The sequence below is a fragment of the Pelodiscus sinensis genome, chromosome 1 (assembly GCF_052426305.1).
Source record: "Pelodiscus sinensis isolate ZL-2025 chromosome 1, ASM5242630v1, whole genome shotgun sequence".
In the NCBI taxonomy this organism is placed as follows: Eukaryota; Metazoa; Chordata; order Testudines; family Trionychidae; genus Pelodiscus; species Pelodiscus sinensis.
In genome coordinates, this window is record NC_143052.1 from 255,283,119 (window position 1) to 255,302,085 (window position 18,967).

The 18,967-nt window shown below is 40.2% G+C and overlaps 1 protein-coding gene across 13 annotated transcripts in view; it reads right to left on the reverse strand.

Annotated features, from left to right (window-relative positions):
• MBNL2 (muscleblind like splicing regulator 2) overlaps window positions 1-18,967 on the reverse strand; it is a 153,572-nt gene that overhangs the window by 76,138 nt on the left and 58,467 nt on the right. For all 13 annotated transcript variants that reach the window (XM_075918793.2, XM_075918794.2, XM_075918792.2 and 10 more), the window contains one exon: window positions 17,219-18,017. In XM_075918793.2, the coding sequence (XP_075774908.2) occupies window positions 17,219-17,392 (174 nt within the window). In that variant the 5' untranslated portion in view covers window positions 17,393-18,017. The remainder of the gene's footprint in view (window positions 1-17,218; window positions 18,018-18,967) is intronic.

The window sequence follows — 18,967 nt, forward strand, 5'->3', positions numbered from 1 at the left end:
TAAAGGATAGCTTATAAACCATAGTTAATAGTTTCGCAATTTCACATTTGAGTTCTTTCAGAACTCTTGGGTGAATGCTATCTGGTCCTGCTGACTTGTTACTGTTAAGTTTATCAATTAATTCCAAAACTTCCTCTAATGACACTTCAACCTATGACAAGTCCTCAGATTTGTCACCTAGAAAGCACAGGTCACATTTGGGAATCTCTTTAACATCCTCATCCATGAAGACTGAAGCAAAGAATTCATTCATTAAAGGTTTAGAGAACATGACCTATGAAGCCAGGCTTCATGAACTGGGCTTGTTTAGTCTGGAAAAAAGAAGATTAAGGGGGGACATGATAGCGGTTTTCAAATATCTAAAAGGGTGTCACAAGGAGGAAGGAGAAAATTTGTTCCTCTTGGTTTCTGAGGACAGGACAAGGAGTAATGGGCTTAAAGTGCAGCAGGGGAGGTTTAGATTGGACATTAGGAAAAAATTCCTAACTGTCAGGGTGGTCAAATATTGGAATAAATTGCCAAGGGAGGTGGTGGAATCTCCCTCTCTGGAGATATTTAAGAACAGGTTAGATAGACATCTGTCAGGGATGGTCTAGACAGAGCTTGGTCCTGCCTTGAGGATGGGGGGCTGGACTCTATGACCTCTCGAGGTCCCTTCCAGTCCTATGATTCTATGATTCAGTTTCTCTGCAATGACTTCATTGTCTTTAAGTGCTCCTTTTGTATCTCGATCGTCCAGGGCTCCCACTGGTTGTTTAGCAGGCTTCCTACTTCTGATGTACTTAAAAAATATTTTATTATTACCTTTTGAGTTTTTGGCTAGCTGTTCTTCAAACTCCTTTTTGGCTTTTCTTATTACATTTTTACACTTAACGTGGCAGCGTTTATGCTCCTTTCTATTTACCGCAGTAGGATTGGACTTCCACTTTTTAAAAGATGCCTTTTTATCTCTCACTGCTTCTTGTACATGGTTGTTAAGCATGTAAAGAAGGCTCTTTTTAGATCTTCTACTGTGTTTTTTAATTTGGGGTGTACATTTAAGTTGGGCCTCTATTATGGTGTCTTTTAAAAGTGTCCATGCAGCTTGCAGGGATTTTACTTTAGTCACTGTACCTTTTAATTTCCGTTTAAATAACCTCCTCATTTTTGCATAGTTCCCCTTTTTTAAATTAAATGGCGCAGTGTTGGGCTGCTGAGGTATTCTTCCTACCACAGAAATGTTAAGTGTTATTATATTATGGTCACTCTTTCCAAGCGGTCCTGTTAGTTACCTTTTGGACCAGATCCTGCGCGCCACTCAGGACTAAATCGATAATTGCCTCTTCCCTTGTGGGATCCTGTACCAGCTGCTCCAAGAAGCAGTCATGTAAAGTATCAAGAAATTTTGTCTCTGCATTTCATCCTGAAGTGATATGTACCCAGTCAATATGGGGATAGTTGAAATCTCCCACTATTATTGAGTTCTTTATTTTGATAGCCTCTCTAATCTCCCTTAGCATTTCATTGTCACTATTTACTGTCCTGGTCAGGTGGTCAATAATAGATCCCTACTATTATATTCTTATTAGAGCAGGGAATTACTATCCATAGAGATTCTATTGAACATGTTGATTCATTTAAGATTTTTACTTCATTTGATTCTAAATTTTCTTTCACATATATTGCCACTTCCCCACCCGCATGTCCTGTTCTGTCCTTCCGATATATTTTGTACCCCAGAATGATTATGTCCCATTGATTGTCCTCACTCCACCAGGTTTCTGTGATGCCTATTATATCAGTATCCTCCTTTTTAAAATCTTTCCTTTTTTAATACAGTAGAAACCATTTAAAAAAAACACATACAAATTAGGGCTGCCAAGTGATAAATAATTATTTGGATTAATCATACTATTAAACAACAGGATAACATTTAAATATTTTTGGATGTGTTCTATATTTTCAAGTATATTTATTTAAATTATAACAGAATACGAACTGGCCATGCTCACATTTGATTTATTTTTATTACAAATATTTGCAATTTAACAAAAAAATTCACCTAATGCAAGTACTATTGTGTAATCTCTTTATCATGAAATTGAACTTACAAATAAAGAATTATCTAAAAAATGCATTCAAAAATAAAAATTCAAAACTTTAGAGTCCAATCAGTCCTACTTCTTGTTCATCCAAAACACTCTAACAAGTTTTCAAGAGATAATGCCACCAACTTCTTGTTTACAGTGACACTCAAAGGAGCGAACAGTCATTCACATGGCATTGTGGTAGCTGGGCCTTGTAAGACAGTTTTGTGGCAGATGTGCTAAAGATTCATATGTCCCTTCATTCTTCAACCATCATTCCAGAAAACATGTGTCCCTGCGGATGATGGGTTCTGCTCAATAACAATCCAAAACAGTGTGGATCAATGCATATTTTTTCCATGATCTGAGCCATATGCCACCAGCAGAATCTTGATTTTCCGTTTTGAATGGTTCACGTTCTGTAGTTTCTGCATCGAACTGTTGCTCTGTCAGACTTTTGAAAGTATGTTCCACACGTCACCCCCCTCAGATTTTGGAAGACATTTTCAGATTCTTAAACCTTGGGTCGAATAATGTGACTATCTTTAGAAAACGCACATTGGTACCTTCTTTGTGTTTTGTTAAACCTGCCGTGAAAGTATTCTTAAAATGAACATGTGCTAGGTAATCAATCGAGACAATCACATGAAATATATGGCAGAATGTGGGTAAATAAAGAGTAGACATACAATTCTCCCTCAAGGAGTTCAGTCACATAATTAATACTCTTTTTAAAAATGAGTGTCACCAAATAAGCATCATTTGGAAGCATGTTCTCTGGAATGGTGGCCAAAACATGTTGGTAATGTAAAAATCTGATTAGAAAGAGCTCATTCTCCCATACCTAATTGTCTGTGGATTTGCCACAGAAGAGATCTGCTAAGTAAGAATATGTATATGGTCTCTTTTCAAACTAGAATAACTTTTTCAGTTTTGCACAACTCCAGTCATCTCTAACGTTTGCTCAATCTTTTCCAACAAATTCACCCACTAGCAACTAGCGCACACTTTCCAAATACCAAAAGTCAGAATTTGGGGATAGGGGAGGAAACCATGAAAAATGGACTTTACAACAGCTTTGACAAAAGTCCAACCTTAAGATTTCCTACAAAAAAACCTGGTCATATTAGGTTTCTACGAATTAGGTCAGAACCTTAGGGGAATTACTGGCCTATACTCAAACATGGATACAACTTCATTCTGAAGTAATTAATATGGACTGTCAGGGTACGTGTTATAATGCAACAATATTTTCTTCGTAGAATCACAGGCACCGGCTGTATAATGCAAAAGAAAACTGGATGCGACTGTTGTCTAAACACCAGACATCATGATACTATGTAAGACATAACCCCAAACTAAATAATACGCATGAGTTTACAGTTTTGTGAGGATTTTTTCTGAGAGGGAGGATTGGCGAGATCACAGGAACGGTGTTAAGTGTATTCTTGTTTTAGTTAGGAAAAGTAAACATAACTAGAATAACTCTATAGAATATTTTCTAATGTCTATAGGAAAAGAACTTAAGATAAGAACCAGCCAATCAATATAATTAATTTCCTGGTTTCAGAGGTGGGGGAAAAATTAAGGTAAGACAATGAAACTAAAGCAAACAAACTGAAAAAAATTCAGAGCTGAGGGGATATAACTAAAATTGTTAAGCCTAAAAATTAATTTTCACCAACAGCTGTACCATATTAAGTTCTTCAAGTAACTCTAATTTTTTTTAAAAAAACTGATCATAAACATATAATTCAGTTAAAAAAAAGAATGTGTGTGTTTCTGTGAAATACAAACCAGTGCCTAAACCTTCTAATTGATTTCTAATTTTTCCACTTATTTATAAAACCATGGATTTACAGTAGACTCCACTGTTGGCCAGAATTTCAAGAGTACATGTGAAACACAGAGACCAAAAGTCTCATACACATACAGACTTTAGTATGCTTACAAAAACCATACCTACATGTGTGCACATATTAAGGGATGCATACACAAATACACCAATTTGGTGTACACGCTAATCAAATTCTTGCATATTTGTAAATATTTAAGTATTATTTAACTAATATTGTAAAGTAGGCAGACAAGGCTGCATAGAAGATGAATTTGCAGGGTACCCTGCATTTTTGAGGCATCCAGTATATAACTCGATGAAATTTCTAATTTTAGTTACAATATACATTAACTGAATTATTCTCATTTCCTTTATAAAAATGGATTATCTCACATTTTAATGTTTTTGTATTAAACACCAACTGTGTAAATATTTGAATGCATTTGATACATAAGATGTGTACACAACTCTTCACTGAATATATGTAGACAAATATGAAGTCATTCCATGTTTAACTCATATTCTCTGAACATAATTTTGGAATATTGGAATATTTTGCAAAATTCTTGATTTGACAGAGCGTATAGACCAGAGTATCTGAAAGTGTTCCGCGAGATCACTTTGAGAAACATATTAACTGGCCGTGCTGCAAGAAGAGGCACAGGCCAGGCCACCACTTCCTGCGGCTCCCTTTGGCTGCAAAGAGCGAAATGGAGCCAATGGGAGCCGCGAGGCTCCATGGCTGCGGCGCCAGTAAATTAACAAACTGGGGCGGCCAGTTAAAGTGTTTCTCAAAGTGATCTCGTGGAACACTTTCAGAAACACTGGTGTAGATCATGTTATCAGCTAATTTCCATTAAAAAAATCTTCACTAAAGTGCAGTTAAAGTTGGTAATCCATATTAATGGCAAGACTTTCGGTTGGAAATTTCTCTTCTTTCACTGACTTTTGCAGTGATACTGATGTAGATCATGGTTTCAAAAGGTGGTCTATATTTCTGTCTAGTTTCTTATATGGCCTGCATCACTATATCTGTCAGCACTTTACACAGACTAAATAAATTTATCACCACGGCATCCCTGTGAAGAAAGGAAGTTGTTTCCTCATTTTATGGATGGGGAAATTGTAACAGAGAGGGTTGTTTTTAAATAACTTGCCCAGACCACATACTACCACATAAGCTGAAGGAGAATCACAATTAACTGTTCATATTATTAACGTTAAACAGAAAAATTTAAAAAATTACAAAACTGAAACTGCTTTTGCTGTATTGCTCTATACCTAGTCAACACAGACGTTGTAATATGGCAACTTCTCAAGGGCTAGTTCTGTAATCCACATCTTCTCTCACATCAATCATATTGGCAATTAACATACTTATTCTCCATCTTCTTCTGGAATTAAGAAGAAAGGCATCATAATTACACACCCCCAGTTATGTTGATGGATGGTATTGAAGGCGGACAGTCACCACCACAGCAGCTAAGTAGATGGATGTGTGGCCAGTTGTCTTCCTCCCAGATGTTTCCCACTTCTTTACTAGCACTCCACCCTACAGTGGTTTGTCCTTTCCAGTGACTCTGCTCTCCAGGCAGGTCACATACTCAAGTCTGTACCTTTCAGGGCATATAGGAAGAGTTCACAGCGAGACTTTTAGAATTAAGCAGGAGACTCCTTCCGTTTTGGGTCCATATCTCATTCCTCTGATCCTTCCATCTTCAAGATGTTCCCCCCACCCCGGCAGCTTCATTCCCTGCATCATTGATAAGGCCTCTTCAGGAGTTAGTAGGGGAATCTGGGTCCACTATCCCCCTGAGCTCTGCTAGAGGTCCAATGCTGCATCTAAGTCTTACACACTCGGGTGCTGGTGCAACTGCCACCCTGGATCATTTCCTGTCAGCTCCCAAAGTAAAGAGTGACACACCAAGTTACAGTCTCTGACCTTCAGAGACTCACAAATTCCTTCTTAATCTTGGTCAGAACTCAGGTTTTAGGCAGCATGAGCTCAATCCCAGGAGCTCAGAGTGCAGGCCAGTTTACCGCCCCTGCCTGTCTACCAATGAGATAGCTGCTCCCTTTATTGGCTCTTCTGCCAATCCACACACAGACTTTGCAGGCAAAGTAGGGCAGAGCCGCTGGTCCCAGAACAAATCTTTCACTTTTCTGGCCCCACTCTCCAGCCATTAAGGGTGATGCTTATCAGGTAACAGGTTAACGAGTTATTCATTAACACCCATCGTTTGGAGAAATTTCATTGGGTTGGAATTTGTTCCCCTTCTCTCTCTCTCTCAAAAAAAAAAAAAAAAAAATATATATATATATATTCCCCTCACCACACTTATTTATCTACTACATGAGCTATATACTAGGGAATGTAACAGTGTAGTCGATTAAACGATTACTGATAAGTGGGTGCTTATCGGTTAACACTATTGGCTACAGGTTACGCCCCTCTCTCCTGCCCACTGCTCTGCAAGTACATTTTTTATGGGCTGGCCGACAGACTGTCTTAGTCCCAGCTCATGCTGGGTCCCAGAATCAACCCCCTCTTCAGCTCTGCATTAATAGGGGACAGGGGAGCCAGCGTGCCCTCTCTCCCTTCTCTCGCTCCCCTCCCCACCCCGACTGCTTCTGTTTATGGTTCTATGACAATTATTTACAGATATTTTGCAGATATGCAAAATACCTCATTACATTTGCATAAAATGTCATATGGGCCTTGTCTCCAGTAAGCACTTACAACAGGATAACTTTTTTCTCCCCGATGACTCAACCCCAGAAGACATAGCTTTGTTAGCAGCAGTTAAAATAGAAGGGCTGCTGCTTGACTGCCCACCTGGGAGACACACAGCCCCACAGGCCAAGAAAAAGAGAGGGAGAGAGTGCCTGTTGGAAAAGTAAGGTGGGAGGGAGGAAATGAAGAAAGCAAGCCTCTAGGCACAGTAAGTGACCTGAGGAGGCAGTGAGTGAGGGAGAGGAGTGAGCAGTAGGCAACTGATCGGGTGTTCAAAAAAACTAGCAGTGGAATGAGTCAGAGAACCTGATTGATTTTTGCCTGCACTGTTCCCACATATTTGTTGTAGTGAAGCTGCAAGCACTGGCTGGTGCAGCAGCAAATGCTAAGGAATGCTAAGCAGCTGGGCATGCAGGGGATCCCCAGTGCACATAGCCTGATGCAGAGCTGCCACATTCTGTGCTCCTCCATATGACATGTTATGCAAATGTAATGAGGTACTTTGCATATCTGCAAATAATTTTCATAGAACCATAAACAGAGGCATATGGCAACAGTCCGTGTCCCCAGCAGTAGCAGGTGTCACACATGGAGCTGCACAATCCTTGCTGACTGTGGCTGGGGCAGGCAGGTGCTTGAGGTTATCTGACAATCTTGCCGGGTTGGGGAGTATGAGAGGAAGCTGGGTGGGTGTCTGTTGAAGCTCCCGCAAGTACAGGGTTCCTGCAATGCTGGCACTTCTGAGGATACTTAAGGGGGGCGGAGGTGCAGGAGGTGCTGCAATTCAGGGACCTACTGGGAGGCAGAGGATGCTGGGGAACCTGGGAACAGCCTGGTACAGCAGGCTGATGCGGGAAGGCAGCATGGGGCTGGTACTGGCTTCCTCACCTTGCACTCCTGTTGCCATGTATGCCCTGCTCCTCCCTTCCCCTTCAGCCCCTGCCACTTCTTGGCCGCACCCTCCTGGCCCTGATTTAGTTGAGGGTGCAGCAAGAGAGGACATGCCAGAACGCTTGCTCAGCAAGATTCACAGTAGTTTCTGGCAGCAAGAAAGGGGATCTGCCTACTGGCAGCAGCAATCAGAGTGGCCTCCCATGCTCTCAGTGGTGCAGCAGCCAGCCAGATGGATAGAGAGCCCTACAAATTTGAGGATCTCTGCGGGTATCTGCATTCATGGAAGTCAATGCAGATAGCTATGGTTCATTTATGCAGGTACAAATGTTGTATCCACGCAGGACTCTACAGATGGAAATTGTTCACAAAAGAGACAGATGCTTTGTGTACATGCTGAAATTGCATAAATTTAGTTTGAACCAATTTTTAAAAATTTACTTAAATCAGTGCAAAACCCTGTGCAGACGACATTCACATCAGTTTAAGGGTAGTTTATCTTGGTTTAGTTAACGCCTGTTCCTAATCAATTTAAGATAAGTTAAAGTAAACCGGGTTTATATTGGTTGAAGAGCATCCACACACCAGTTTAACTGAGTACATTTTAAATTACACCTTTAGTTAAATCAGCATAAATCTACATGCAGACAAGTCCAGATATTTGTTGGTGACACTTCCATGGATAAGAAAATATTCTTCCTTGGAGACAGTCTATTAGGTGGGCGAGATTGGAAAATAAAGAAATGGAGGACTCTGCACAAAATAAAATAAAATAAAATAAAATAAAATAAAATAAAATAAAATAAAATAAAATAAAATAAGGCAGCTGACTAGGCAGAAGCTGGAGATGGAGGGGTAGTCAGCGATGGGAGTCACTTCGGTGAGACAAACTCAGAATGAAAAAAGCTGCATTTGGCTTAGGGCAGAGAAGCCCAACCTAAGGTCCACCTGAGCATTTCATAAGGCTTGCTTAAACACAAAAACAAACGATTCATTAGCATTGTGTATTCACATTTGAATCATTTCAGTTTACACAAGTGAGCAAACAGACAGTCCTGTACATAGAAACAATCTACCTAAATATGAATCAAGCTGAACTGAAATCAGAACAAGTGACTAAAATATGTAGAATCTATGTGGCACTCACAAGGCTGTGGTTAGGTTTATGTGGCCCTTCTATATAATAAGAGTGGTCTCCATGGGCTTAGGGGGTCTTGCCAGAACAAAGCAGCCACGCCATAAGAGTGTGCCTAGAAACCATTTTTTAACCCAGTCTCCTTCAGCAACAGAGGCAGCTTATCTTTTACTTGTCAGCACTACCATCCACCTCCTTCCACTGGGCCAGCTAAACCACAAGCACTGCTGAGACCCACTTCACTCTTCCTGAATGCTATAGTGCGCCCCAAGGCTCAGAAAAAAAGTTCAAGCCTCTACTGGCTCCATTCACCACAGTCAAGGATACAGTCACACAGTTAAGCGGCAGTTTATTTGCATGTACAGTTACTCTCTACAGAGTCCCAGTTCAATTCGGAGAGCACATTCTGTTCCTTGGCACTAAAACACCCAGCTGAGAGTCAGCTCTGTGAGCCAGGAATTCCAGTGTCATGTTTCATCCAAGCCTAGAGAGAAGGAATCTGAGTTGATAGAAGATGTGGGATGAAATCTCTATATCCTCACAGTCTTGGCAGCCTAGTGGTGAGAGCAAGAGTCTTGTGCCAAAAAACAGAACCAGAGCCAGAGTTTCTCTTTCTGTTCCTCTTTCTGACTTAAATATTGCTGCCAGGCCAGTTGGTGAGTTCAGACAATCTTCCAATCAAGAGTCCTGTGGGCAGTGCTTCTGGTAGAATTAGGATTCCATGCGCCAGAGGAATATGTGTAGCTTAGGCTATGTCTACACTGCAGTGCTATTTCGGGATATGGAAGTATCCTGAAATAGCTATTCCACATCTTTTGAGCACACCTGTTATTTCGAACTATAACGGGCTTGCTATTCTGACGTCCTTGTAAGCCTCATACCATGAGGAGTAAGGGACATTTCAGAATAGCGATTTATTTCAAAATAAGTGCTGTGTAGACAGTGCCAAATTTCAAAATAAGCTATTTTGAAATAACATCAAAATAAGCTACGCAATTTGCATAGCTCAAATTATAAATCCTATTTCGATCTACGGTGCAATGTAGACACACCCTGAGAGACCTGTGGACCTAGATTTCAGACCTAGGTAACCTCACACCTATCTCGGCAGAACTGCCAGGGCAAATCCCTCCCCAAAGGCAAATAAAGGCTGTTTTCTGCAGAAAGGTTTGTAATGAAATTAACCAACTTCAAACCAGGTGTCTTGCTTAGGTGGCAAACACAGAATTGGAGTGGGGCACAGCTACTCTTAAGCACTGCAGTAAGTCAATGACCATGATAACTGACTTCAGATGGGGTAAATACAAAGCTACATAGCAGCTCAACAGAGCCAATTTAGCTGGTCACATAGAACATAGCCAGGCCTCCCTCTCATGACAAGCCCAGGGACTTGCTTTGGTGACCTCTACAAAATCAATCCCCCTTCCCTCAATCATTTTCACTCTCACTGCAACCAGAGTCTTGTATCCACCTTGCCTTTGAGTGGTGTAAATGCACACCGCAGTTAAATGAATACAGATGGCAAAATCTCAGCCAACTAAAAAAAACCCAAAGAACAGAAAACAGTAAGTAGCCCAATTGCCTTCTCACACTGCATTCTTAAGATATGAAACAAGTTAGGAGATGTTACTGGCTACCAATGTTAATTCTCAAAAGTGTACTTGTAAGCTTCCATTCTATTTTAATTTACTTCATAGTCTATACTGCAGATACAGCAGTCCATATGACTAGTAATGCTATGGACTCATCTTAGATCTCATAATACCTAGAACAGGTATAAGCTGGTGAGTTAAAACTGAAGTAAAATCCATAACTCAATTTTCTTGCTTCTGTAGATCTAAATTAAACTCCTTATTTAATTTATCACAGGTTGCTTTATCATTAAAGGCAGAATGGCCTAAGTTTTAAACCAGACCAGTCCAATGATTTTGGTCATTAGAAATATAGGCAGCTGCACTACGTCTACATTGCACAGTTATTTTGGAATAAGCTATTCCGGAATAGTTATTCCAAAATAGCTTATATCGAAATAGCACATCTACAATGCAGGGAAGCCTCAAAATTAGTCCAAGGCAGGCTTCCCTAATGTAGATTTGCTATTTCAATTTAGAGCCCCAGGAGGAATAACTTACAATAGCCCTGGTGAGGGACTATTTTGAAATATCAGAAGTGGAGCATCTATACATGCCTCATTTTGAAATAGCTATTTTGAAATAGGCATTATTCTTCGTAGAATGAGGTTTACAGAAGTCAGAATAAGCCGTCAGTTATTTCAAAATTACGGAATTGCTGTGTAGACACTTACATAGATATTTCTGAATAATGGCCATTATTCTGAAATAACTTTACTGTCTAGACATACTCCTGGGTTTGTGATGATCGTGAGAATCATATGGTGAATTGCTTGCCTAGTGCAAAGGTTGCTGATCTCTTGAGACATCTAGATAGACTTATGTGAAGTGCTGGGGAAGAGCCAGTGGTCATGGTACATGTAAGTACCAATGACATAGGGAAAGATAGGAGAGGGGTTCTGGAGGAAAATTTAGGAAACGGTTTGAAAGAGGAAAGTTTGCCAGGAAAGAGTTTAAAATTCAAGACCTCTATGGTAGTATACTTGGAAATGCTTCCTGTTCTACATTCAGGGCCATGTATACAGGCAGAACCTTCAGAGCCTCAATGCACGGCTGAGGTGATGGTGAAGACAGAAGGGGTTTATATTTATTAGGAACTGGGGAAACTTTTGGGGAAAGGGGGGCCTATATAGGAAAGATGGGCTCCACCAAAACCAAAATGGAACCATACTGCTGGCACTTCACATTAAAAATATCATAATGCAGTTTTTAAACTAAGGGCTGGGGGAAAGCCGACAGGTGCAGAGGAGCACATGGATTGGACAGAGATATCTCTAAGTCTTTTAGTAGAGATTCTCTATGGTCTGATAAAGAGGACAGGATGGAAAATGATAAAGTATGGGTAAGATCAGATGAGAAACAATCAAATGAAAAAGAGTTTAACATCAGGCAATGGCAGACAGATAAATAGTGAGAAATTTTTGAAGTGCTCATACACAAATGCTAGAAGTCTAAACAATAAGATGGCTGAACTAGAGTGCCTTGTACTAAAGGAGGATATTGATATAATAGGCATCACAGAAACTTGGTGGAATGAGGCCAATCAATGGGACAGAGTCATACCAGGGTACAAAATATACCAGAAGGACAGAACAAGTTGTGCTAGTAGGGGGAGTGGCACTATATCTGAAAGAAAATGTAGAACCAAATGAAGTAAAAATTTTAAATGAACCAAAATGTTCCATAGAATCTCCTATGTATAGTAATTCCATGATCTAATAATAAGAATAGATCAGTAGGGATATATTATCGACCTGACCAGGATAGTGATAGTGACTATGAAATGTTAAGGGAGATTAGAGAAGCTATTCAAATAAAAAGCTCAATAATAATAGGGGATTTCAACTATCCCCGTATTGACTGGGTACACGACACCTCAGAACAGGATGCAGAGATAACATTTCTGGATATCTAAAATGATTGCTTCTTGGAGCACCTGATTCTGGAACCCACAGGGGATGGGGCAATTCCTGATTTAGTTCTAAGTGGAGCACAGGATCTGGTTCAAGAGGTAAATTTAACTGGAAATAGTGACCATAATGTAATAAAATTTAACATCTCTGCAGTGAGAAAAACACTTCAGCAGCCCGACACTATAGCATTTAATTTCAGAAAGGTGAACTACACAAAAATGAGGAGGTTAGTTAAACAGAAATTAAAAGGTACAGTGACAAAAGTAAAATACATGCAAACTCATGGAAACTTTTCAAAGACACCATAATACAGGCTCAACTGAAATGTACACCCCAATTAAAAAACGCAGTAAGAAAACAAAAAAAAAATGCCACTGTGGCTTAACAACCAAGTAAAAGAAGTGAGAGATAAAAAGGCATTGTTTAAAAAGTGGAAGTTAAATCTCGTGAGAAGACTAGAAAGGAGCATAAACTCTGTCAAATTAAGTGTAAAAAAAAAATAAGAAAAGACAGAAAGGAGTTTGAAGAACAGCTAGCAAAAACAAAACAAAACAAAACAAAAAACACAAAGTAATAGCAAAATGTTTTTAAGTACATCAGAAGCAGGAAGCCTGCTAAGCCACCAGTGGGGCCCTTGGACGATGGGATAACAAAAGAGCACTCAAAGATGATGAAGTCATTGTGGACAAACTAAGGGTACGTCTAGACTACATGCCTCTGTCGCCAGAGGCATGTAGATTAGGCTACCAGACATAGTAAAATGAAGCGGCGATTTAAATAATCGCCGCTTCATTTAAATTTACATGGCTGCCATGCTGAGCCGACAAACAGCTGATCAGCTGTTTGTTGTCTCAGCGCGATAGTCTAGACGCGCGGGTGGCGACATCAGAGGTATTTGTCGACCACCCAGGTCAGCTGTTTGTCGGCTCAGCGCGGTAGCCATGTACATTTAAATGAAGCTGCAATTATTTAAATCGCCGCTTCATTTTACTATGTCTGGTAACCTAATGTCTGGTAGTCTAGACGTACCCTAAATTAATTCTTTGCTTTGGTCTTCACAGCTGTGGATGTTAGGGAGATTCGCAAACCTGAGCCATTCTTTTTAGGTGACAAATCTGAGGAATTGTTCCAGACTGAGGTGTCATTAGAGGAGGTTTTGGAACAACTAATGAACTAAACAGTAACAAGTCACCAGGACCAGATGGCATTCACCCAAGAATTCTGAAAAAACTCAAATATGAAATTGTAGAACTATTAACTGTGAGCTAGCACAGTTAATAGTGACCTATTTGTGACCTAGCATTTAATCAGCTTCTGTACTTAATGACAGAAAGATAGCTAATGAGACGCCAATATTGAAAAAGGGCTCTAGAGGCGATCCTGGCAATTACAGACTGGTAAGTCTAACGTAAATACCGGGCAAATTAGTTGAAACCGTAGTAAGGAATAAAATTGTCAGACACATAGAAGAACATAATTTGTTGGGGAAAAATCAACATGGTTTCTGCAAAGTGAAATCATTTCTTACTAATCTACTACAGTTCTTTGAGAGGGGCCAACAAACATGTGGACAAAGGGGATCCAGTAGATATAGGGTATTTAGATTTCCAAAAACCCTTTGACAAGGTGTCACATAAAAGTCATATGTGGGTCCTGCAGCTTAGCAGGCCTAGGATGGAAGTTTCCATCTCCGCTGTACCCACCTTAGCATAGTGTGGGACGCTGCAAGCCCAAACAGCATAGAATCATAGAACCGTAGAGCTGGAAGAGACCTCAGAAGGCGATCACATCCAGCTCTCTGCCCAAAGCAGGACCAATCCCAATTAAATCAACCCAGCCAGGGCTTTGTCAAGCCGAGACTTAAACACCTCTAGGGATGGAGACTCCCCTACTTCCCTAGGTAACACATTCCAGTGCTTCACCACCCTCCTAGTGAAATAGTTTTTCCTAATATCCAACCTGGACCTCTCCCACCGCAACTTGAGACCATTGTTCCTTGCTCTGCCATCTACCACTACTGTGAACAGCCTCTCTCCAGCCTGTTTCCTCCCTTAAGGAAGTTGAAGGCTGCTATCAAATCCCCCCTCACTCTTCTCTTCTGCAGACTAAATAGACCCAATTCCCTCAGCCTCATAGGTCATATGGTCCAGCCCCCTAATCATTTTGGTTGCCCTCCGCTGGACCCTCTCCAATGCATCCATATCCTTCCTGTAATTGGGGGCCCAGAACTGGACACAATACTCCAGATGGGGCCTCACCAGAGTCGAGTAAAGAGGAATAATCACATCTCTGGATCAACTGGCAATGCTCCTCTTAATGAAACCTAATATGCCATTAGCCTTCTTGGCTACAAGAGCACACTGTTGACTCATGTCCAGCTTCTCATCCACTGTAATCCCCAGGTCCTTTTCTACAGAACTGCTACTTAGCCAGTTGGTCCCCAGCCTGTAACAATGCTTGGGATTCTTCCATCCCAAGTGCAGGACTCTACACTTGTCCTTGTTGATTTCTTGTGGCCCAATCCTCCAAGTTGTCTAAGTCACTCTGGACTCTATCCCTGCCCTCCAGCGTATCTACCTCTCCCCCTAGCTTAGTGTCATCCACAAACCTGCTGAGGGTGCAATCCATCCCTTAATTCCGGTCATTAATAAAGATATTAAACAAAACTGGTCCTAGAACCGAACCTTGGGACACTCTACTAGAAACTGACCGCCATCCTGACATTGAGCCATTGATAACTACCTGCTGGGCCCAACCTTCCAGCCAGCTTTCTATCCATCTTACAGTCCATTTATCCAATCCGCATTCCCTTAACTTGCTGTCAAGAATATTGTGGGAGACCATATCAAAAGCCTTGCCAAAGTCAAGGTATATCACATCCACTGACTTCTCCATATCCACAGAGCCAGTTACCTCATCATAGCTGTGAGCTTTATCAGTGTTAATCCATGCCTTGAGCTGGGAAACTGCTAAGCGGTAAATAAGTTTGACCTCGGTCTCAGCCCGTAAGAGTGATAAGAATGGCATTGAGCCAGGTATGTGCACACCCGGTAAACAACTGTAGTGCAGTTATTGTAGAAAGTCCCACCCCTAGTTGAGTCTCAATCGAGGCCCCAATCTCGAGGGCTGACCGGGATTCCCCCATGCTGGAGCCATGTCCGCTGTGGCCGGGTGCGAGGTAACCGGAATGGGACTCCCCACAGACCTGAAGGGACGTGAGCATTCCAAAGAGCCTTTTACTCCTTTAACCATTGTTCTGTAGTGCTTTCGCTTGCTAGAGTAAACCCTGTGAAGTATAGTAGCAGTGGAGTAGTGAGCTTAATAAAGTACATTATCCCTAATCGCTACTGTGTTGAAGCGAATCTACAACCCTGTTGGGCCCTGGCCCTGTGGAATGACACGAGGTCCCTCACCAAAGGCTCTTATCATGGGATAAGAGGTAAGGTCCTTTAATGGACTGATAACTGGTTAAAAGACAGGAAACCAAGGGTAGGAATAAATGGTAAGTTTTCAGATTGGAGAGAGGTAACTAGTGGTGTCCCCCAAGGGTCTGTCCTGGGGTCAATTGTATTCAGCCTATTATAAATGATCTGGAGAAAGGGGTAAACAGAGACCTGGCAAAATTTGCAGATGATACCAAACTGCTCAAGATAGTTAATAGCAAAGCAGACTGTGAAGAGCTTCAAAAAGATCTCACCAACTCATAGACTCATAGACATTAAGGTCAGAAGGGACCATTATGATCATCTAGTCTGACCCCCTGCACAAAACTAAGTGATTGGGCAACAAAATGGCAAATGAAATTTAATGTTGGTAAATGTAAAGTAATGCACACTGGAAAAAATAATCCCAATGATACATACAATATGATGAGAACTAAATTTGGCTATAACTACTCAAGAGAGAGATCTTGGAATCACTGTGGATAGTTCTCTGAAAACATCTAGCAGCAGAAAAAGCAAATAGAACGTTAGGAATCATTAAAAAAGGGACAGAAACTAAAGATACAGAACATCTTATTTCCTCTATATAAAACCATGGTACGCCCACATCTTGAATACTGCACACAGATGCGGTTACCTCGTCTCAAAAAAGATACATTGCCATTGGACAAGGTTCAGAAAAGGGTAACAAAAATTATTAGGGGTTTGGAATGGGTCCCATATGAAGAAAGATTTAAAAGACTAGGGTTCTTCATCTTAGAATCTGTGGAGATTAAGAGGGGATATGGTAGAGATCTATAAAATCATGACTGATATGGAAAAAGTGAATAAGGAAAAGTTATTTACTTGTTTCCATATTATAAGTAGTATGTGGGGGGGGGGGGGGGTAGGGAATCATCAAATGAAATTAATAGGTAGCAGGTATAAAACAAACAAAAGGAAGTTTTTCTTCACAAAGCGCATGGTTGGCCTGTGGAACTCCTCACCAGAGGAGGTTATGAAGACCAGAACTTTAATAGAGTTCAAGAAGGAACTAGATAAATCCATGGAGGTTAGTTCCATCAATGGCTAGTTCCATCAATGGCTATTAGCCAGCTTGGGTAGGAATGATGTCCCTGGCCTTTGTCAGAGGCTGGGACTGGGTGACGGGAGAGGGATTGTTTGAAGATTCCATGTTCTGTTCACTCTCTCTGGGACATCTGGCATTAGCCACTGTTGGCAGACAGGATACTGGACTAGATGGACCTTTGGTCTGACTCAGTATGGCCATTCTTATGTAGACATTTAATTTGACCTGGAACCATGATAATTCATGTGAACACAATGGTCTTATCAAATGTCAATAATCATGCATTCCATACTCTTACACAATTTGGATTTACAGACATTGACATCTGACAGGAAAATACGCAAGCAGAAATTCTTGTAAAGCTTGAAAAAACAAAACTTAAGATAAACACAATCTGTAAAACATGCAAAATATGCATATGATGCACCAGCAATAAAATTACTGTTTATATTTTTATGTCAAATATTAATATGTTCATTAACATATGCAACTTTCTTACCTTTAGAGAATCAAAGCAGGCAATAACTCTTCCATTTTCAATCTGGCAACTTTTGGGGGGATGTGCAAATTTGCATTCCTCATCAGAGCGTGAACAAGTTCCTCTCTGAAACTGTCGGCACACTTCTAATGTCAGCCATTTTGTATCTCTTACAGGAGCAACATTCAAAGCCATGATGAAAAACCAATTTAGGTTTTCTGAATGACTATTAAGTGAATTATGCAGAGCAACAATTCCAAAAACTATCGTTGAGAGAGAGAAAAAATACCCACAGAGCTCCTAGCAGCAATGAAGTAATAAATTGCTTAATGGAGCCCAATACACAAAGCAGAATGAGCAAAGACAATTTATCAGCAAGCAGTCACTCATCAATCAATATGTCCCACTTCTAGACTTTTGGCTGCAAAAAAATCATGCTCAGTAGCATCTCTGTCTGTAAAATATCTGAGTCTCTTGATTGGATCACTGACACAATTTTTTAAATTAAGTTACTTTAATCCAATGGCACTCCTTGATATAGTATTAATTCTTTGCAGGCTACTTGCTGGTATTGATTGCACAAGAAAAGCAATGCAGTCAGCTTATTCACGTTCTGGCAATAATTCTTTCTTCAGCTTTTTTAATATGGAAGCCAGTTCACATCAAGCAATTGGCAAACCAAGACAGTTGAGGTGTTTTCCGTGACATATAAGGTCAGGGCAAAGTCTAGCTGGCAGAGATGATATTTTGAAAACACATTCAGGAGTCGCAGTCCTCTCTTGTAAAAGTGACTTCACAAAGGCACTTTTTAGTAATTGACCTGATAAAACAAATAAAATATCAGTTTATAATCAACCTTTAAAAAAAAGTCAACATTTTGAAAACCAACCACCACTTTATCATCACGAATACTGAAAATGTAAAGTTAATGCAGTAAAATAGTGCAGACAAACAAAAATCAGCTTCTTTCATGAAGTTATTCATGACAAATGAATAACCAATTGAAACAGGTATGGTAGCAATATTCTAGGCAACAATTCAAAAATTGTGAATGACTCACACAGATATTGTATCTTCTACAATACATAGGCACGCTGCTACTGAAACAATTAAATCTAATGTGCTTAGATTCCAAAACAATGCATTAGAGCCACAGTCTTCAATTAATTTTAGTCTTCTAGATTGCATTACTGAGTATTGTAAACAGCTACTTGCTAGATTTGTAAAAAATGAAGATGGTTGAATTTTTGTATGAATTTCTTGTCTGTTGAAAAAAAGAGGGTTCGTCTCTATTAGAGGAAAAACCCCTCTGTTTCTAATAGAATTAATGTTAATTGAATTTTTTAAAACGACTTCCCATTTCTAAAAGGTTTCACATCAGGCTGCAGTTATCTTCTAATTGTTTGAATGTTCTCTTCAGTATTTACTGTTATTGAGAATCTAATTCTTTCTTAATTAAAACAGTATTCATGGTTCAGTTTTTTAAAATGTATAACTGAACGACAAAACTTATGATAGAAATATACATCACAATACATTACTATAAAAATAAACTTTATTTGTAGACAAATGACCGTAGACATGATTTCTGCTCTAACTCTGCTTTAAAAACATACACATTTGCTTAAGAACATAAGAATGGCCATACTGGGTCACACCAATGGTCCATCCAGCCCAGTATCCTATCTGCCAACAGTGACCAATACCAGATGCCCCAGAGGGAGGCATGTGATCCCTCCACTGTCACCCACTTCTGGAGAAACAGAGGCT